Source organism: Canis lupus, chromosome 17 (genome assembly GCF_011100685.1).
Source record: "Canis lupus familiaris isolate Mischka breed German Shepherd chromosome 17, alternate assembly UU_Cfam_GSD_1.0, whole genome shotgun sequence".
NCBI lineage: Eukaryota > Metazoa > Chordata > Mammalia > Carnivora > Canidae > Canis > Canis lupus.
Genome location: NC_049238.1, coordinates 49163807 through 49183016, shown reverse-complemented (window position 1 = coordinate 49183016; position 19210 = coordinate 49163807). Strand labels below are relative to the sequence as shown.

Here is a 19210-nt window from a genome sequence, read left to right as displayed (position 1 = left end):
ACTGATCTCTACCTCTGAAACCAATAATACATTATAAGTTAATTAAGTTAATTTAAATAAATAAATAAATAATAAACACAGCTTTAGTTAAAAATTAAATCTAAAAACTCACAAATTAGGGATGCCCGGGTGGCTCAGCGGTTGAGGGTCTGCCTTTGGCTCAGGGTGTGATCCTGGGATACGGTATCAAGTCCTGTGTCAGGCTTCTTATGGGGAGCCTGCTTCTCCCTCTGCCTATATCTCTGCATCTCTCTTTCTGTCTTTTATGAATAAATAAATAAAATCTTAAAAAAAACTCACAAATTATATTAAAGAAATGGTGATACTCAAACTCATCACTTTCCAATCATTTCACTGCATTTTCCTATTATCTCTTGAGGTTATTTGCATCGATAGGGTCTGTATAGTGGAAAGGCTATGTAACGGTAAGCTATGGCATGTCTCTTCCTAATTCCTGGGTTCCATCATGTCGTATTTGAAATTGGGCATGGTGGGAGTAGACAACAGAAACAGGTGAACACTAAATCAGGGCTGTTTTTTTTTTTCTTTTCCCCTGGGGAGCTTTTGTTAAAAATTTACCAGCATACTGCTGGTTTGGTGCAAAATCCTTCCAATGTTTTCCTTTGCTTATGTCTGTATTGCTATCTTTCCAACTATGAAGTGGATATTTGGAGAAGGGGTTTTTGGCCACCCAGTGTTCAAATCATCTTCCTGTTTCTGTATGTTTCACTACTGTGGGTAATATTGGTTGGCTGAGGCTATATCCTCTTTATGACCTTCTAGGTCATTCATCCTGTCTACCACTTCTTCACAGCCCAGGGGTAAGCCAAGCCACTGGAATGCTCCCAACTGGACTTTGAATCTTAAACAAGTGAAAACAAGACCTAGGGAGAGTTCGTGATATAACCATTGCACCTGCAGTCCACGAGGGGCAGGTAGCTGTGCCAACAGGGAAATCCTCATCAGCAAGTTATTGTGGTGTGACTGGTGTAGCCCCTGTGTGACTGGTGTAGCCTTTGTGTAATGGCAGCCACATGTTCCTACTTCCTGGCTTTTCTTGTTCAAAGCAAAGTACAAGGGATCCCTGGGTGGCGCAGCGGTTTGGCGCCTGCCTTTGGCCCGGGGCACGATCCTGGAGACCCGGGATCGAATCCCACGTCGGGCTCCCGGTGCATGGAGCCTGCTTCTCCCTCTGCCTGTGTCTCTGCCTCTCTCTCTCTCTCTGTGACTATCATAAATAAAAAAAAAAATTAAAAAAAAAAATTAAAAAAAAAAAAAAAAAAGCAAAGTACAAGATGAGCCCAAAACATTTTGAAGTGCTACGAAGTAAAAAAGTGCTCAAAGCATGGTGGAGACATGTGAACAGAAATCATCTTAAAGAAATGCTCACTGACCAAACCTGGGACATAGTTCAGCATCAACATAAATAATGATAATAATGGACTATAACCCATTGACTGAAATAGGAAACCATAATGATATCAATAAATACATCTGTAAAGGAATGTAAGAAGGGAAACCTCCTTTCACAGTAGCATGCCATCTAATACATGTAGATGGAATAATGGAAGTAGAAGGATTACATTTGGCAATTATTACAGCACTGTTGATTCATACAGTATTCATCAATGGATACTAAGCCTGGTGGGTGGAAGTTTGATGGGCAGAGAATATCAGAGTAGTTTCAGAGTATTTCCCCAGAAAATAGCTAATTAATTACAAAAGTGAAAATGGTGACTTTAGAGTGGAGAAACCTGGCAGACACCACCCTGACCAGGTGATCAACATTAGCATCATCAGTGGTGAGACAGGCTGACACCATGTGCCTCCTGGTGTGTGATACACCAAGGAGAACACAGCATCGTTGTTGTTGTTGTTGTTGTTGTTGTTGTTGTTGTTGTTGTTGTTTTTGTGTGTGTGTGTAGTATTCCTCTCAACAATTATGAGTCAAGACGTGAGGAAACATCAGATGGATCCAGGTTGAGGGACATCCTAAGGATTGAAGACCTATACTCTTTTTTTCTTTTTTTTAAGATTTTATTTTTAAGTAATCTCTACACTCAACATAGAGCTCGTACTTCCAATCCTGAGATCAAGAGTAGCATGCTCCACCGACTGAGCCAGCCAGGTGCCCCCAAGACCTGTAATTCTTAAAACTGTCATGGTCATGACAGCTAGGGAAAGGGTGAGTAAATGTTCCATATTAAAGCACATCAAAGAGACATACCATGAAAAAAAAAGAGAGAGACATACCATGGAAATGAACTGCATGATTCTGGATCTGGATCCTGGACTAGAAAGGAAAAGGAGACATTAGGCTGCTGGAGAGACCTGTAGGGGGCCTGGGGATTGGATGGTCATGCTCTGTCAATGTTAATTTCCAGATTGGGAGGGTTGCACAAAGGTTATAGAAGAAAGTATTTGTTTTGAGGAAATACATAGTGATATATTTAGGGGTAAAGTGACTTCATGTCTGCAACTGTGTCTCGGATTGATCCAAGAAGGAATAAGGATAATGAGGGGGAGGGGTAATAGGAACCGTTAACAATTGGAGAATCTGATTTTAGGAAGTAAGAAACTTTGTATTCTTCCTGCAACTTTTCTGTATGTTTGCAATTATTTTGAAATACATTATATTTAAAAAATAAGGCTAAGAACTTTTTCAGAAGAGTAAAGCTTTTCCTTTTAGCCTACAAACATGCTCAAATCTCTTCTACTCTAAACAAAGCAAAACCAAACCAAAACAAAATAATGCAGCCAGGGGCTACTGGCTGTCGCCACTTCCTCCCTTCTGGGCATCAGGATGTTGAGGAAACACCTCTGGGGCTGGTGTCAGGAAGCCTCTGTTGGAGGCTGGCTCTACCACTCCCTAACAATGTGACTTTGGCCAAATCATTTAACTGCTCTGAGCCTCAGTTTCTTTATTAGGGAATAATAGTATCTCTCTTATGGAGCTGCCATGGGGATCAAGGGAGAGAAGGGCAATGCAAACAGGTTACAGACTATAATGTGTTTGACAAACACTAACTGCAGGTGATCTCTCACTTGAACTCCTGATGATACAACACTATTGCCTTCACACCCTACTAGAAAGCATCCTCTCCTAGGAGTTCAGCCAGTCCTCTGCAGGACAATACACAACTGATGTAGCCTTGGTCTGCATATACTGTCTGCCCTGGGGTGCCTTTCTTACCTCTCCTGACTTCTATTGTCAACTCTGCCTGGCCGCTCGGCCTACCTGTCCGGGACAGGTGCTCACTCAAGTCTGTTCCTGGTCCTTTCCTCTTCATCTGTTTGTTCATTCTGGAATGTCTCATCTCTCCCCAATACCTTTGGGGGTACCTCTGTTACTATGCTGTTATATTCCCACTCACACCTTTTGCACTGGCTTCTCCTGGCAGTATTCCATCTCTATCTGGGCAATACCTCAGGCACTTCAAATTCACCATGGGCAACACTGATTCTCTTACTTGCTTCTCTTCCTGTGTTCTCTTTCTTATCTTAAACACCATGCTCCCTCTAAATACTTGGGCTAGAAATGCAGAAGTCATTTATTATTGTTGTCATTTGCTTACTGAACATCCACTGTTTCTCAGATATTAGGTGCTTTGCATTCTTGATTTGCTTTTTTCCTTGAAAGAACCCTCTAAAGTAGATCCTCCTTCATTCCATCTTACAAGGCTGAAATCTAGGGTTCAGAGAGCTTAAATAACTTTTGAGTTCAAGATAATACAGCTAATAGTGGAACTGGGTTTATTATAATAGGCTTGTCTGATTCCAAAGTCCATTCTGTTAATCTTAATCATTATACAACATTGACTTCTTCCTGAAATTCCCATATATAATTTCATTGGTTCCTTTTAATTTTGTCACTGAAATGTCTCTTGAATTAGTTCTTTCTTTGTTCACTGATGCTACCTTACTCAGACATACATCTTGTACATATTTAAATATGTATTTAGGTGGTATATTTTTCTAATTATAAATGTGATATATACTGACTGCATTAAGAATATGCATTATATTCTATAATATAATGCATTAAGAAAATGCATTATAGACCTAGACAATGGAAGTTCTCCAACCCCAACTTCTTCATTTTCTTAAAGTAGGATCCACACCCAACATGGGGTTCAAACTCAGGACCCCAAGATCAAGTCACATGCTCCAAAGACTGATCCAGCCAAGGACCCCTCCCCAACCCCAGCTCTAAAGATAACCACATTAAGGTGTAGTATATATTCCTCATTTTTTTCCTGTGTATATAGAAGCATATTACATTTTTTAAATGGGATCACATCATATTGAAACTCACCTTTCCTCTCTCTCTCTCTCTCTCTCACATGCGTGCTTTCTCTCTCTCTCAAAAAAAAATTATTTTTAAGAATAAGATTATTTTAAGAGGCAGGAGGAAGGGGCACCTGGGTGGCTCAGTGGGTTAAGTGTTGCCTCCTTCCGCTCAGGTCATGACCCCAGGGTCTTGGTATAGAGCCTGAGTCAGGCTCCCTGCTTAGCAGAGAGCCTGCTTCTTCTCCCTCTGCCACTGCACCTGCTTGTGCTCTCTCTCTCTCTCTGTGCCAAATAAATAAATAAATAAATAAATTTTTAAAAATCTCCGTCTCTCTCTGTTTCTCATGAATAAGTAAATAAAATATTAAAAAAGAAAAAGAAAGTCTCCCTTCACCTTTGTTCCCCAGTCACCCATCAGAATTGCTGTCACTAGTTCGGGTAGCATTCCTTTGAAGAGCAGCGTAGCTGCAGTTGTATGAATATACCAAATCCACGCACCAAATTATTTTGGTATTTCATTAGAAGGACACTTAGATTGTTTCCAATGCTAACTTTTGTTACCAATAGAGAGTTCCAGATTGTATAAATTCACCATCATTCATTTATCCATTTCTCTACTGATGAGAAATTAGACTTAAATATCGTTTGCTTTGCTCCTAGGGCACTTGCACTATGAAGCCCTTCTGCCATTCTGCTCGCAGTGTAGTTTCTCCGGTACTCCTCCAGGGCACTGTGAGCTCCTCAAAAGCAGGGGAAAGTGTTCATATTCATCTTTGTAGCCTCGTTGCTTAAACCCTGAATTTGGCCCAGAGTATGTGCTCACCACGTTTGAGTGCAATCATAACTGAATCGCCCGCGCTGGGTTCTGGAATCGAGCGTGCGGAGGTGGAGCGAGGGGAAAGCCGAGCGCCCCTTTGAGCAGTCCCGGCCTCGGAGGGCCCGGAACCTTTATCAGAACCCTCATTGTTTCTCAGGGAGGATTTTTAGCCACAGCGCGTGCCCCGCACAAGCATGGTTGCGATGCACCGGAAGTAGCCTGTTGTTTGGCTGGAGTCGGTTCTTCCGCGGGGCGGAAAAGGCATGTCAGCCTGTGTCCCTACCATTTCCAGTCCCCTTTTCCTTGCAAGACCCTATGAGTAAGCTGTGGCGGCGCGGGAGCACCTCCGGGGCTATGGAAGCCCCTGAACCGGGTAAGCGCGGGTGGATAAAGCAAGGTGGACGTTCGTAGAAAAGGAGCCCCCCGTTTTTTTGCTCTTCCGAGCCTCCTGGGTATTTCGCCACAGGTGGGAAGGAGAAAGGCGGGGTGTTGTTATGGTAACTGCGTGTACCGCTGGACAAGTGAGGCCCCTGGGCGGATGGGGTTCTTCAGGGCTCTCCCTGCCCCGCTCTTGTCGTACACCGTTGACAGGCTCTCCTTACGCAGGGGAAGCGCTGGAATTGAGTCTGGCGGGTGCCCACAGCCATGGAGTGCACAAGAAAAAGCACAAGAAGCACAAGAAAAAACACAAGAAGAAACACCACCAGGAAGAGGAGGCTGGGCCGACGCAGCCGTCACCTGCCAAGCCCCAGCTTAAACTCAAAATCAAACTGGGTGGGCAGATCCTGGGCACCAAGAGGTGAGGCCAAGAAAGCCAAAGTTTTACTTGGGGAACTTTAGGAGCAGGCAGAGGTAGTAGGAGGAACTGGCTGGGCTTTCCGGTAGACAGAGTATGGGTACTGACTTCAGGGCAGACCCAAGAGGGTATAGGGTAATGCTAGTTGTAGCTGCCAAGCAGGAGGACAGAACTGTTCAACTTACACAGCTTTGCTTCTCTGCAGTGTTCCTACTTTCACTGTGATCCCTGAGGGTCCTCGTTCACCCTCTCCCCTTATGGTTGTGGACAACGAAGAGGAACCTATGGAAGGAGTCCCCCTTGAGCAGTACCGTGCCTGGCTGGGTGAGAAGGATCTGGAGGTGGGGAAACTGGGTTTCTCATTATACCTGGTTAAAGGAAGAGGGTTGGTTCTGAGGAGGGTGAGACTTTTGAGTGTCTCAGTATTAACTTGGCCAAATTAGGGTTCTCCACTTGAACAATTTTACTTTTAGCTCTCTAACTTTACTTTCCAGATGAAGACAGTAATCTGTCCCCCTCCCCACTTCGGGACTTGTCAGGGGGCTTAGGGGGTCAAGAGGAAGAGGAGGAACAGAGGTGGCTGGATGCCTTGGAGAAGGGGGAGCTAGATGACAATGGAGATCTCAAGAAGGAAATCAATGAACGGTTGCTCACTGCTCGACAGGTAAGTGAGTTCATTCTTCATTCACTAGTTGAATATATATTGAGAACCTCCTATGTCCCAAGAATGTTGCTGGGCAATGGGAATATCAGTGGTGAAAAAAAAGAGGTTTCTGTTCTCATGGAGCTGCTGTTCTTGTGTGTGTGTGTGTTGGAGGGAGAGGAGTAAGTAAATAATTTTGAAAAGCACAGTTTATAACAAAAATAGGGTAATGAAATAGAAAGTGGTGGTAAGAGACAACATTAGGTAGGGAAGTCAGGGAAGACCTCTCTGATGAGATTACATTGCCAATACTGGAGCTTTTCAGGCAGAGACCAGCAGCTGCAAAGACCTTGAGAGTGAAACATGGCCAGTAGTGGTCAAGGAGAAAAGTGTGACTAAAGCATGAAAGGGGTATATGCAGGAAATGATAGATTTGATTTATATTTCAGTAGATTACTTTGGCTTCTCAGTGGAGATAAGGAGTAGAAAAGCAAGACCTGCCAGGAAGCTGTTGAAGGGGTCAGGTGAGATGGTCATGGATCAAACCAAGGTGAAGTTGTGGAAATGGAGGAAATCGGATGGATTCTTGATATATTTTGGACATAGATACTTGTTGGGAGTGAGGGAGCAGGGAGAAAAGAAGAATCAAGGGTAACCCTGAGTTTGGAGCTTGGCCAGTTATCTAATTGATGCTATCCACCGAGATGAAAAGATTTAAAACAAAACAAAACAAAAAAGCAAAAAAAAACCTCTGGAGAGGTGGTAAACAGAGTTTTGGTACTTAGGGCAGGTAGGAAACGTTAATGCTTTTCTTCTTTAGAGTCAGGGACCTAAAGATGACAGTCTGGAGATCTGGGAGGAGGCAGCAGTAAGGCACCTGGAGAGGGGTGCTAATTCCACCCCTTCTCTCAAGGCCAGCGCTCCACAAGACCTTGCTTCCCGGACCCCCACTTCCCTTCCCCCGCTTGGGCCGACCTCGCCTCCCTGACACCACTCGGTCTGTCTCTCCCCAGCGAGCTCTACTCCAGAAGGCGCGGAGTCAGCCTTCCCCGATGTTGCCGCTACCTGTGGCTGGGGGCTGCCCGGCCCCGGCCCTCACCGAGGAGATGCTGCTGAAGCGGGAGGAGAGGGCGCGAAAGAGACGGCTGCAGGCGGCTCGGCGGGCGGAGGAGCACAAGAACCAGACTATCGAGCGCCTCACCAAGACCGCGGCGCCCAGCGGGCGGGGAGGCCGAGGGGCAGCGCGGGGCGAGCGACGGGGAGGGCGCACGGCGGCCCCGGCCCCAATGGTGCGCTACAGCAGCGGGGCCCAGGGTTCCACCCTTTCCTTCCCGCCAGGCATCCCCGCCCCCGCGCCAGTGTCTCAGCGGCCGTCCCCATCTGGCCCTCCTCCTCGGTGCTCCGTCCCCGGCTGCCCGCACCCACGCCGCTACGCCTGCTCGCGCACGGGCCAGGCGCTCTGCAGCCTTCAGTGCTACCGCATCAACCTGCAGATGCGGCTTGGAGGGCCCGAGGGCCCCGGGTCCCCCCTTTTGGCTACTTAAGGTCCTTACCTAACCCGGACTCTGCGCCCTCTCCCCTGCCGGGTTTTCATTCTTTTCCCCACCCTATTAAATTTAATCCGGTGCCTCGACTTGTACAGAGCTGGGGAAATGGGCTATGGGCAGGCCAATGCCCCGTACACACATTTTGCCCCCTCGGGAGATTGCGTCGACTCCGGGGAACATGGCCTCCAGGCAGCGAGAAGACTTGGGCGGACTTTTGGGGACACCGCCCCCGCCCCGCCCCGCCCCGCCTCGCCTCGCCTCGCCTCGCCTCGCCTCTTCCAGTGGGGTCACCTGGCTTGGTTGGGCCTCCGTCGTCATCCTCGGAAATAACGCTCAAGCCAATCAGTGGAAAATTTGCTTTCCTGGACGGCCGTTCATTGGCTGATAACGCGGAGCCCGTTCCGTTGTCCGTATTGGCTGTTGCCGCTGTCAGTCAGGGGCAGGGTCGAACCTTGCCCCACTCTTTGTCTGGGCGAGCTCCTGTTGTCTGGGCGAGCGGCGGAGGCGCGGCTGTGGATTGGTCGCCGGGAGAGCCCTCCGGCCCGTTCCTATTGGCCCGTCCGCCGGCGGGCGTTGCCGATTGGTAGGGCCGAGCAATCTGGGTCCTAGTTGGCAGAGCTCGCCCCGGATGGAAGCTCCAGCCGCGGAGTGATGGTGGCGGCAGCGAAGATGGGCCGGGCAGGGGCCATGGCGGTGGCGGCAGAGGTGGCAGGGGCGGGGCGCCTGGCGATAGAGGAGGCTGTGGTCTACAAGGGGCTGTAGGTGGAGGCATGGCTCAGGCCAGCAGCGGGAACGGCAGCGAGGAGGCCTGGGGGGCACTTCGCGTGCCGCAACAGCAGGTATCCCAACTGCTCCAAAAGCCTATCACGACAGCCATTTATTTCTCTATCCCCTCTCCTTGTCCCTACCTTTTGGGGGGTTGGGGAGGAACTCACGTAGCCAAAGATACTGTGAAGTTCCTAAATATGTCCCTTCTACTCTTTGTCTAAACTTTGTAACGTAGACGCAGTTGACTTTGCCTGCAACTCCATAGACTCCCATCCCATGGCTGCAGTGGAAGCTTGCAGTGGCTCTCCAGTGACCAAAGACATAGTGAGGCCCAGGGAAGCTCCCTCTGTCTTACAACAGTTATTTGTGATGTTTTTCTGTGTGCCTATTGTCACAACAGAGTCCGGCAGCGTCTTCTCTTGAGGGAGCAATTTGGAGAAGAGCTGGAACCCAGACTCGCGCCCTGGATGCCATCCTTTATCATCCACAGCAATCCCATCTGGTTGGGAGCACTGCTCTGGGACTCATATGGCCCTTCCTCTACCCTAGGAAGCCTGAGACCCACGGGTGGAAAGATCCGGCTTGGGGGTGGGGAGGCATTGGGTGGGGGGCGGGTAAGGAGAGCATTTTAGCATTGAAATTACCTTAAACCCTTTACCCATTGTTTAAGACTTTGAGATAGCTCAGATTGCCCTCTGGCTTCTGCCCAAACACTCCCTTAACAGAAAACACCCTGGGGAACCAGCCTGAGTGTGAGAGAAGTCTCCATATGCAGAACTGAAATCTGTCTCTTTGTATGTCCACACCTTGCATCTTGTTCTCTAGACAGATTCCTAATGTTCCAAATCCTCTTCCACGTCAACAGCCCTTCAGATGTTCCAACACTCCTCTCACCATCACTCTTTCCCTCCCCACAAATCTCTCTGAGCTCAACTTGGCTCAGCGAGTGGGACTGTGCCCTTGCATGCAGTGGGGTGGGGGTGGACAGTGCCTGGGGCTGGGGCTGGAATCTCCCTTGGTTCTAAGTGCCTCCTTGCTCCCAGCTTCGAGAGCTGTGCCCAGGAGTGAACAACCAGCCCTACCTCTGTGAGAGTGGTCACTGCTGCGGGGAGACGGGCTGCTGCACCTACTACTATGAGCTCTGGTGTGAGTCTCCAAGGGGGCTGTTCTTGGGTCCTTCTGCCCACCCTCCCTTGGGCCTCAAAATTCCTGCCTTCATGGACCTTTCCATGCCTGGGAGGTAGCTAAGACCCTCCCTCCTCACCCCTTGCAGGGTTCTGGCTGCTCTGGACTGTCCTCATCCTCTTTAGCTGCTGTTGCGCCTTCCGTCATCGACGAGCTAAGCTCCGGCTGCAGCAACAGCAGCGGCAGCGTGAGATCAACTTGTTAGCCTACCATGGGGCATGCCATGGAGTTGGCCCTGTCCCCACCGGTTCGCTGCTTGACCTTCGTGAGTGGCTGGAGGCTCTGGGCTCACTGCCAGCAGCCTCTCCCAACCCAGAACCTGGAATCATCCACACATTCCCTTTTCAGAAATTTCAAAGCAAACTTTTCCTAATACTAGAGATACCACTACCCCACCTCTGGGTGCCCCACCAACCATGCCATTCTTTCCCGCAGGCCTCCTCAGCACCTTCAAACCCCCAGCCTATGAGGATGTGGTTCACCGGCCGGGCACACCACCACCTCCTTACACTGCAGCCTCAGGCTGCCCCTTGACTGCTTCCAGTGAACGCACCTGCCGCTCCTCTGCTTCTAGCTGCCCTGCCCCCTGCGAGGGAACAAATGTGGAAGGTGGTTCCTCCCACCAGAGTGCACCCCCTCATCAGGAGGGTGAGCCAGGGGCTGGGATGAGCCCTACCCCCACACCCCCTTCCTGCCGCTATCGCCGCCTGACTGGTGACTCAGGTATTGAGCTCTGCCCTTGTCCTGACTCTAGCGAGGGCAAGCCAGTCAAGGAGGCTAGGGCTGGTGCCACCCCACCAGATCTGGAGGACCCTTGTGTGCTGCCCCTCAATCCTGTACCCCAGGCCTCCCCTGTGGAGCTAGCTTCCAGTGAAGGGGACATCCCATAAACAGTTTTGGGAGGGTGGATTACTTGCCCACCAGAAACTGCCCTGGGCCCAAGTTCTCTTTGGCCTCTCCCTGCCACTTCTAATCTGCCTGAAAGGGGTGGAGTCTTGAAAAGAGTGGCAGTGTTTGGGGGACTGTGCTAGCTCTACCCCCAAAAAACACACAGGAGCCTTTGATCTCATTAAAGAGATGTGAACCAGCTGCTTGTGAATTTGGGTGGACTGGTGCTCAATGGACTAGTGCTCAACTTGCTGCATTGCTCAACTTGACCTAGCTGGATTTGGAGGGAACATGTAATGCCACTTTTCCTACCCTCCTCTGAAAAACAGGAGGCAGCCCTAAGGTCTGGACTGAGCTGGAACTTCTTGGTGAGGCAGAGCTGGCAAAAGAATAGAGTCTGGCGTGGTTTTCCAATTTATTTAGAAAAAATAGACTCTGAATTCACATTCACCCCAGGGCTATGTGGGATGACAGGAAGGAGACACCTGAGATGAGCTGAGAAGGATTTGAAGCACTAGTATCTGAGGGCTGGGGGGGTAGAAGCTAGAGACCTTGTCCCTCTAATCCAGACTGGGGGCCTGGCACCCCTCTCATCCTCCCTCTTTAGTAGTCTTCAGCCATGGCCAGTAGGACAAGGCTGGTCCAGCCTTGGAAAGGGCGGCACCCCATTCCCCGCCCATCCCGGTCACTATACTGCTCCCAAAGGAAACCCGTGGCCTGATACTGCCGCCAGACATTGCCCACCACATTGGTACGGAGCTCACGGTGGAGCTTGGCAGCCTGGGCCTGGTGGGGACCCTCCAGATGACCATAGTGGTAGAGGGCCCCTAAGGCCAAGTAGTTGACATTGAGCCACACAGCACCCCGCCAGTAGGGAGGATCATGCTCTGAATTGCGCTGGCCATAAAAGGGGCTGGAAGCTGCAAGGGAGCGCAAGCCAAACGGGCTCCAGAGATGGCGGCTGTCAGCTAGAACATCCAGCAGAGGCCCAAGGCGGGGGGAATTGGGGTCCAGCAGCCTCAGGAGCAGGGGAAAAAGACTGACATAGCCCAAGGCATCCACATACTGTAAGCGAGGGTGGGGCCGGCCCACTACCCGCACCAACCCCTGAGGGGGCCGAGGCTTCAGCTGCACCGCTTTTGTGTGGTTCCCAAAGTCTGCAAAGACTCCTAGCTCTGGGGCCCAGTGCAGCTCATCCAGGTTCTCTTCTGCCTCCAGTGATGCAGCCAGTGGACCCAGCTCCGCAGCTGCCTCAGCCTCTCCTAGCTGCTCTGCCAGCCGCAGCAGCACACGGGCACCCAGTGCCATCCAGCATCGCAGGTCCAAGTGCCGCTCACTGACTGAAGGGTGTGAAGCCCGGGGATAGTCATCCAGCCCCGAAGGCAGCGTCTTAGGGTTCAACAAGGTTGGCAAGACTGGGTCCCGGCCCCGCCAGCGGTAAGATAGTGGCACTGGGCCTGCCTGGCTCTTATGGAGCCAGGAGAACCAGGCACACAGACGGGGGAAGGCCCTGCGGAGGAAGGCAAAGTCCGCAGGGTCACCAACCTCTAGCATGTGGGCTACAGGCAAAAGCAGGGTTGGGGGGTTGGCGTGGGCTGCCTTCTGCACCAGGAATTCTGGGGGCACCCGGGCTCGAGCCTCATCCCCTAGCACCTGCTCCCGTCCAATCCAGCCATCAGCATTGAGCAACCCCAGCCAGTGGCCTAGGACCTCCCGGGTAAGGCGGGGATCCCACCTCTGGACCACCAACTGGTGAAAGCCCTCATCCCAAAGGAAGCCTCGTGGGAAGAATGACCGGGAGGGCACTGCTGTGAAAAGAGGGACAGGTGGAAAGAGGGCTGGGTCCACCTTCTGCTCAGACCCCTCAACCCCCATGTCTGCCAACACCAGACCTTGTCCGTAAAAGTAGCCAATCCCACCAAGGAGGCCACTGAGGGCAACCTGACCCAAAGCCTGCTCCTCAAGGCTCAGGCCCTTCTCCTTCAGTTGAAAAGTCTTCTCAAAGTGTTCTCTAAAGGCTTCAGCATGGCTCTCCAGGGCTTGGGTCAGTAGGCTGCCTGACAGCTGCTCCAGGGCTTGGCTTCTGCCTGCCCGGGCACTGCCTGATTCAAACACCAACTCCACAGAAAAGGGGGTTTTCAGTGTCACCTGTTGTATCAAGAATTGTCCTTGTCCCTGTCCTTGCCCACTTGGGCCTTTGTCCTCCCATTTCAGAGATCCTGGCAAGCCGAGGTATCGTTCAGGGGAAGCCCCTGGGGGCCGGTGCTGAAACCAGCTATTTAGGTGACTCTTCACCATCTCTGTCAGCAAGGGAAGTCCTGGGTTGGAGGACCAGAAGACATTGTAGCTTGAAGGGAAGAAGATAAATAGGAAACATTACTCAGGAGAGGATGGTGAGCATTATAAAGAGAAGTAAGAGGAGACCGGGAGTCGGGATGGAAGGGTTTGGCAATGTAGGGGACATGGAGCCTAGTGAGAAGGGAAATAACTGGTAGAAAGAGGGGGAGATAGAAATCAGGCTACATCAGCATCCATACTACCCCAACCATCACCCCACACTCTTCCCCCAGTTACCTGCTATACTTGGGGGCAAGATCCCCTGGATTGGTTGGCGCCATAAGTGTAAAGCGGAAGTCACCAAGTTCACTGGAGTGCCCACTGATGAATTTCAACTGCCCTTTGGCCCCAACCTCTGGCACTAGGACTTCCTTGCCATCTGTCACCACATAGAAGAACAGGGACACCAAAGGGAGGGCAGAGGTACCTGAGGCCTGGGTGACCAAGGAGGACAGAAAAACACAGCATTAGATTAGCAGTCTCTCCTGAAAGTTCAGCCTTACTGAAAGGGGCACCATGCAGGAGCAACATGGTAAACATACATCTATAGTGTTGAGGGTCAGTGAGAGTAAGCACCCAGTGAGATGAGGTACGGAGCTTTGCGCGTAGGGTTCTCTGGGAATTAACAGAGTGCTTTTGTGTCATGTACTATCCTAAGAACTCTACACATCATTTTCTTTCATTCTTACAATCCTATGACTTAAGTGCTATTTGTATCTCCATCTTGCAGACTAAGAAACCATGGCTTATGATAATAAATAGAGATGGTCATATAGACAAGTGTTTAAGGCAGGCAGCCAGATTCAGACCAGGCAGCCAGACTCAGCCCCTGCCGTTAACTGCCTCATCATACTGCGGTTTGCTAGCAGCAAAGAAAGGGTGGAGGGAGTCTGGGCTGGGGGGGAAGGGTGTCCTGAGGCCCTGACCTGAGGCTCTACAGTCACTCTCCAGCTCCAGTCCCCTCCGTGCTGACCCCCAGGCCTCTTGACGAACTCAGTGGTGAGCTTTAAGGCCCCATCCTGGATGTGTTGCCGCCCGAAGGAGAGACCGTCGTGGAACTCCCAGCCATAGGGACCCACGCCGTCCCCCTGCTCACACGTGTGCCTGAGCTTAGGGGTCCCTGGGGTGGCGCCTTGCTGTGCCCACATCAGTCCTGGGGGTAGAACGGCCACGTAAGTCAATGAGAGGGCAGGGGATCTGTCCCTCTGGGTCTCCGAGAACTTCAGGGTCAACCCTCCTCATAACTCTCCTGAACCACGCCCCTCCCCACGCTTGCCCTGGCGTGAAGCTGGGGCGCCCAGATTAAGAGTTCGCCTGCCTGCCCGCCCTCCCCGAGGCCCAGTTACCGGTGAGAAGGGGCTTCGGGCTGCGGGTCTTCATGCCGAAGTAGACGTGAGGGCGGTAGGTGCCCCAGAAGAGGTCCGGGGCCACCGCGGGGCTGGAAGAGTCGGGAGGCAGTGATGGGGGCGCAGAGTGCAGTGTGACCGCCCGCCGTGCACGGCGCCACTCCAGCAGCCAGCATCCTGACAAGCCCAGGGCCAGAGACAGGACCACGACGCCCAAAGCCGCTCTCCAGGCAAAGCCACGGGCCTCACCGCCCCGTCGTGCCGGGCCGCCCCGAGCCGCCCTTTCAGCTGTCCGCGCTCCGTCTACAGGAGCTCCGCGGCGCCGCCGCTCGCCCCGAGCCATCCTAGCACCGAGGTATGTGCTGCAGGGTCCTGCCTGGCCTCACCCGCCGGCCGGTGCCTCCCGCTCCGCTTCCGCCTCCTGTCGGAAGTCCCGCCCCGCCACGTCAGATTAGGTCTCCGAGTACGGAACCGCCGCCACCTGCGTGGCAAAAGGCCGTCTCCTGGGTTAACGTTTCTTGGGCACCCTCGCGGATTTCTCAGGCTAGTAAAGTAATCTCACATTGGCTTGTTCTGTTTTTCAAATGACTATGTATTAAGAACGTGACACGCCATCCCGAGTATTTTACAGTCAATCGCCCCAATCAAGTAGTTGAAAACTGGCCTAGAAAATTCAACTTGGCCCAGGCCAGAGCCAGAAAATGGCTAGCTTGGAGCCCAAGTGTATCTGGATCATTTTGCCCACGCCCATGCCTTCTTTCCTAGTTAAGTGGTGTGCCCCAGAGTGGACCCAAGAGGAAGCCTGAGATCTGTTCCAAGTGTCTTTAAGCAACCCTCTGACTTTAGACAAGTCAGATCTCAGCCTAGGATTCCTTATCTAGATGAACCCTAAAAGGCCATAAGGTGGTGCACGCATTTTAAGAATGCATTTTCTCTCCTTTTCTACAACCCAAGCAAAGAAGCTTAGGGGAAGGATCAATTATATCCAGGTCAGGGAAAGCTGTGGGAAGGAGGCAGCATCTGGACCTCAGGTGGATCTAGAAGAATTTACATTACACTTGATGGTGGCTCAGAAAAGCAACTTTAGATTCAGTTAATTATTTCTCACCAACAGCTTGGCATAAAAGTTATTTTTATAAAGTACAAGTCCCTATCCTCCTTTAAAAAACCCTACTCAACACTATTATGCTACTCTAGCTATTACCACACTTCCCGTCCAAACTCATTGTATAAAGCCAATACTGCATGTTGCCTGTCCACTTTCTATTTTGCTATAATCTGATATCTGGCCCCTCCTTCACTGGTAGACTTTTTGCTCTTTCACTAATCACCTGACCAATCCCAATGGTCAATCCTGTCTTTATCTTTCTGCTACCATTGCATCTAGTTCACATCTCTATTGTAGCACTTATACCTGGGTTTCATTATTCATCGTTGTATGCCAGGAGTAATCACAGTTACAGGTAAAAGGTAGGTAGTAAATATTTGTAAACTCAACAGATGTTTATTGCACGCTAGGTATCAGGCACTCTGCAAAGTGCTAAGGACACAGAGAAAATGGCCCCAAACTCAAGTTCACAGTGCCAGCATTCAATCTACATTTACAGCAACGTTTGAACCATCAACATTTTTGCAGATAAAGAGAGTGGTAAAATCTGGCCACAAAAAATAGCCAGTTAACCATCGAGATGGTAAACTAAAATCCAGGTTGTAAGTATCCTTTCATCTATAGCATAAGGCCTCTTAGGTAATACTTATGCTCCTAGTAATGTCCTAGGCACCTTACAGATTCCAACTCATGTAATCCTCAGCAGTTTTAAGAGATAGGTACTATTATTCCCATTTTACTAATGAGGAAACAGGCACTGAGAGACTTAATTGTTCCACAGTCACAGAGCTACTTAGGGGCAAAGTTAGGATTTCAACCTCAGGAATTCTGGCTCTTGGCTCTTTACTATACCATACTGCCTCCTGGTAGGTTGTTTTTTGGTAGTTTCTTTTTTAAAGGGGGTGGGATGGGAATAAAACCACTCTTGAAGATAGCACCCTTTTTAAGCAGAGCAGCAATATAGTAATGCTGCAGCAAAATCATGAAAAATGTATCTGACAAAAGATACAGTAGCCAGTGTTGAGAGATCCTTGATTGCCTAGCTGAGCACTCTGAAGTTGTCTAAACCAGTAGACCTCCTTCTTTTTTCTACAACCCTGTCTTGGTAAGAAATAATACTACACTGCAACCAAGTATACACAGATACACACATATATACATATTTTCTATTATATATATATTCATGATTATAGGCTGAAAACTTAAATTTCTAAAAAGAATACTTCCCATTCCCTGTGCCACGCACTCTGATACTTTTTTATTCTATTTTACTTTGTTTTTTAAAGGCTGGTTTATCCCAAATTAATTTGATGATCCATACCAATGGGTGGTAACCTGGTACGAAAAACATATTAGGTACAGTGTGAAGCAAGTAGTAGTGTGACATAAATACAGTGATGTGCTTTAAAAGATAAAATTTAGCAGAGGAAAAATGTTCAGCAAAAAAGGAGACTGGGTGGGAAAATACAATGATGCAGGAAAGTGAATGGGAACAGAGAAAACATTTTGGAAGCTTTTGTTTAAGACAGAATATTCTGAACTTACTGACTGGATATGCAGGGAAAGGAGAGGGCAGAACCAGAGATAATGCTCTGGTTTCCCACCTCGAAGGCTGAGTGAATGAAGTGCCTTTAAAAGAAATGGGAACGTCAGGAGAAGAGGCAAGTATATGTGTATGTAAGATTAACAATTTTATTTTGGACAGTGTTGTGGGATTTGGAGGAAATCCGTACGTAGTACATAACCTGACTATAACAGCAGTTGGGATTAGAGCTAAACAGAGATGTAGGATTTAACCCAAGGGTAGTTTGAATTATGACAGAGAATAGAAAAGAAAAGAATATGGAATATTCCCCAGGAATAGAAAAGAAAATTAAGGATAAGAATAGTACACTTTTATGGTTTAAAAAAAAAAAAAAAAAGACCCAAGAGGAAGAGAAGTTCCATAATGGAGTGAATTAAGTGGCAGGCGCTACTGAGATGGTAAGATGAGGACGAAGAAAAACAGCACTGGATTTGGCTGATAAAAGAGGTACCTTGAGTGAGTGATGGGAAAAGCCAAATTCAAAACGGTTAAGCAGGGAGTTATAGGTAATAGAAATAAATTCAGGTTTGTCCAGACCCCTATCTGATCCGTGTCTCGTTCCAGAAACGTTGGGTTAGATTAGTAATCACAGGGCTCGCTCTCGCTGTTTTGTTTTTTTGGCGCTCTTTTCCCCCTGCAGATGGTGATCTTGGTGATGAAGTCTCTCGAGCTCTTTTTAGGTAGTTATCCTAGCAATCCAAAGCTAAAATCTGCTTGTTGGGCTCTTCTGCGCTGTCAGCGCCCGGTACCAGGTCCGGGCTTGTCCCCGCTCCCCGCCGTAGTCCTCGCCTGGATGTGGGAGGCAAAGGCTGTGAGCATTTCCTGGGCGGTGAGGTGGGCGCCGCGCATAATCAGGCGATGCCCGTCTCCTGGGGAAGAAACAAACGAGTCAGGCACCGGGAGGACGGCGGGGCCGGGGCTGAGGGCGCGCGGGCTTCCTGGCACCCCTCCCGCCCGCCTCCCTGCCCGAGCCCACCGAACAGCACGTCCACGCAGGGCTCGGAGCCGTCGTGCCTCACGTCCGCAATCACCGAGCAGTTAAGGTTGGTAGAACGGACCTTCTCGCTGCTCACCGCCTGGAGGAAGGTCCTGCGGTGCGAAAACTGCTTGAGCGCCCGGCCGAGGGGGCTAGATCCCCGGCGGGAGGAAGACGCGCCCCCTTCCCGTCCCCAGTCCTTCCGCCTTGTACCTCGTGGATTCCACATTCTTCTCGAAGGGGCAGAATTGAACCCGAACCTGCTTCACAGACCGGAGGCCGAGCCGAGCCAAGGATGCCGCCATGGTGACCTCCGCCCCGGAAGGCCTCGCTCGGGCGGAAGCGTCTCTTCCCGCAGCGCTCTCCTCCCTGACCGGGCCGCTGCGCCGTGCTGCTCTCCGGCACTCCGGTTCTCCCGCCCTCCGACCCCGGCGCTAGCGTTCCGTGGTGCTTGCCCTCCCTCCGCCGCCCGGGGAGAAGAGTAGAAAGGCCGGCAGGGAGGGAGGTGGTTTCCATACGGGGTATGAAGGGCCCCGAAGTAAGCGGTCGGTAAATACCTATCATTAATAGTCCTGTGGTACCACGGAGAGAACAATACATAGTGCAGAAGCCGTCGCGCCTGGTTCGGAACACGTCCGCCTCGGCGGCCTTTACCCCTTGCGTGCGCTGCTGTACCAGATCTAGGTTAGCTCCATCTTCAGCGCGGGCCCCCTCGGCGAGGACGCTACCCTGGCAGGGGTTATACAGCTGCCAGCGGGTAAACCCTGCTCAGGTAACTGAAGATTAGACACGTTGAACTCTGAGTAACCAAAGCTTAAACGTTAAGGTCCCTTTAGCCCAGCATCTTTAAGTGACTGAGTTACGAGTCGGGGAGTATAGGGTAATACATCTCTCCGGACTGATCCAGGTGCAGAAATGCCTGTT

The 19210-nt window shown here is 50.3% G+C and overlaps 4 protein-coding genes across 7 annotated transcripts; 2 read left to right on the top strand and 2 right to left on the bottom strand.

Annotated features, from left to right (window-relative positions):
• The first annotated feature begins 5316 nt into the window (after nt 1-5316).
• On the top strand, nt 5317-8179 carry INO80B (INO80 complex subunit B). 2 transcript variants are annotated; one of them, XM_038561693.1, is made up of 6 exons: nt 5320-5480; nt 5714-5906; nt 6109-6227; nt 6398-6567; nt 7560-7758; nt 7892-8179. In XM_038561693.1, exons 1-6 carry the CDS (start codon nt 5423-5425, stop codon nt 8101-8103), a joined length of 951 nt encoding a protein of 316 aa, XP_038417621.1. In that variant the 5' UTR covers nt 5320-5422; the 3' UTR covers nt 8104-8179. The 2 variants fall into 2 exon arrangements, with proteins under 2 accessions (XP_038417620.1, XP_038417621.1); XM_038561692.1 differs by having other exon boundaries at nt 5317-5480; nt 7560-8179.
• Nucleotides 8180-8317: 138 nt separating this feature from the next.
• Nucleotides 8318-11145, top strand: WBP1 (WW domain binding protein 1). 3 transcript variants are annotated; one of them, XM_038561696.1, is made up of 5 exons: nt 8318-8932; nt 9097-9185; nt 9905-10007; nt 10135-10311; nt 10482-11145. In XM_038561696.1, exons 2-5 carry the CDS (start codon nt 9138-9140, stop codon nt 10934-10936), a joined length of 783 nt encoding a protein of 260 aa, XP_038417624.1. In that variant the 5' UTR covers nt 8318-8932; nt 9097-9137; the 3' UTR covers nt 10937-11145. The 3 variants fall into 3 exon arrangements, with proteins under 3 accessions (XP_038417624.1, XP_038417623.1, XP_038417622.1); XM_038561694.1 differs by lacking the exon at nt 9097-9185 and adding an exon at nt 9262-9363 and having other exon boundaries at nt 8350-8932; XM_038561695.1 differs by lacking the exon at nt 9097-9185 and having other exon boundaries at nt 8346-8932.
• A 190-nt stretch (nt 11146-11335) lies between these two features.
• Nucleotides 11336-15058, bottom strand: MOGS (mannosyl-oligosaccharide glucosidase). The gene is made up of 4 exons (XM_038561683.1): nt 14618-15058; nt 14198-14424; nt 13509-13705; nt 11336-13281 (listed from the first exon to the last, which is right to left on the bottom strand). Exons 1-4 carry the CDS (start codon nt 14958-14960, stop codon nt 11538-11540), a joined length of 2511 nt encoding a protein of 836 aa, XP_038417611.1. The 5' UTR covers nt 14961-15058; the 3' UTR covers nt 11336-11537.
• Nucleotides 15059-16101: 1043 nt separating this feature from the next.
• Nucleotides 16102-18728, bottom strand: MRPL53 (mitochondrial ribosomal protein L53). Its single transcript, XM_038561697.1, has 3 exons — nt 18500-18728; nt 18287-18399; nt 16102-18179 (listed from the first exon to the last, which is right to left on the bottom strand). Exons 1-3 carry the CDS (start codon nt 18589-18591, stop codon nt 18046-18048), a joined length of 339 nt encoding a protein of 112 aa, XP_038417625.1. The 5' UTR covers nt 18592-18728; the 3' UTR covers nt 16102-18045.
• Between the last annotated feature and the right edge of the window lie 482 nt (nt 18729-19210).

Coding starts and splice junctions, on each gene's coding strand:
- INO80B (XM_038561692.1), top strand. CDS start 5,423: ATGAGTAAGCTGTGGCGGCGCGGGAGCACCTCCGGGGCTATGGAAGCC. Junction 5,481..5,713: donor TATGGAAGCCCCTGAACCGG/GTAAGCGCGGGT, acceptor CTCCTTACGCAG/GGGAAGCGCTGGAATTGAGT. Junction 6,228..6,397: donor GCAGTACCGTGCCTGGCTGG/GTGAGAAGGATC, acceptor TTTACTTTCCAG/ATGAAGACAGTAATCTGTCC.
- WBP1 (XM_038561694.1), top strand. CDS start 8,864: ATGGCTCAGGCCAGCAGCGGGAACGGCAGCGAGGAGGCCTGGGGGGCA. Junction 9,364..9,904: donor ATCCACAGCAATCCCATCTG/GTTGGGAGCACT, acceptor CCTTGCTCCCAG/CTTCGAGAGCTGTGCCCAGG. Junction 10,312..10,481: donor CGGTTCGCTGCTTGACCTTC/GTGAGTGGCTGG, acceptor TCTTTCCCGCAG/GCCTCCTCAGCACCTTCAAA.
- MOGS (XM_038561683.1), bottom strand. CDS start 14,960: ATGGCTCGGGGCGAGCGGCGGCGCCGCGGAGCTCCTGTAGACGGAGCG. Junction 14,425..14,617: donor CCCGAAGCCCCTTCTCACCG/GTAACTGGGCCT, acceptor TTCTACCCCCAG/GACTGATGTGGGCACAGCAA. Junction 13,282..13,508: donor CTTGCCCCCAAGTATAGCAG/GTAACTGGGGGA, acceptor CTTCCCTTCAAG/CTACAATGTCTTCTGGTCCT.
- MRPL53 (XM_038561697.1), bottom strand. CDS start 18,591: ATGGCGGCATCCTTGGCTCGGCTCGGCCTCCGGTCTGTGAAGCAGGTT. Junction 18,400..18,499: donor AAGAATGTGGAATCCACGAG/GTACAAGGCGGA, acceptor TTCGCACCGCAG/GACCTTCCTCCAGGCGGTGA. Junction 18,180..18,286: donor CTGCGTGGACGTGCTGTTCG/GTGGGCTCGGGC, acceptor TTTCTTCCCCAG/GAGACGGGCATCGCCTGATT.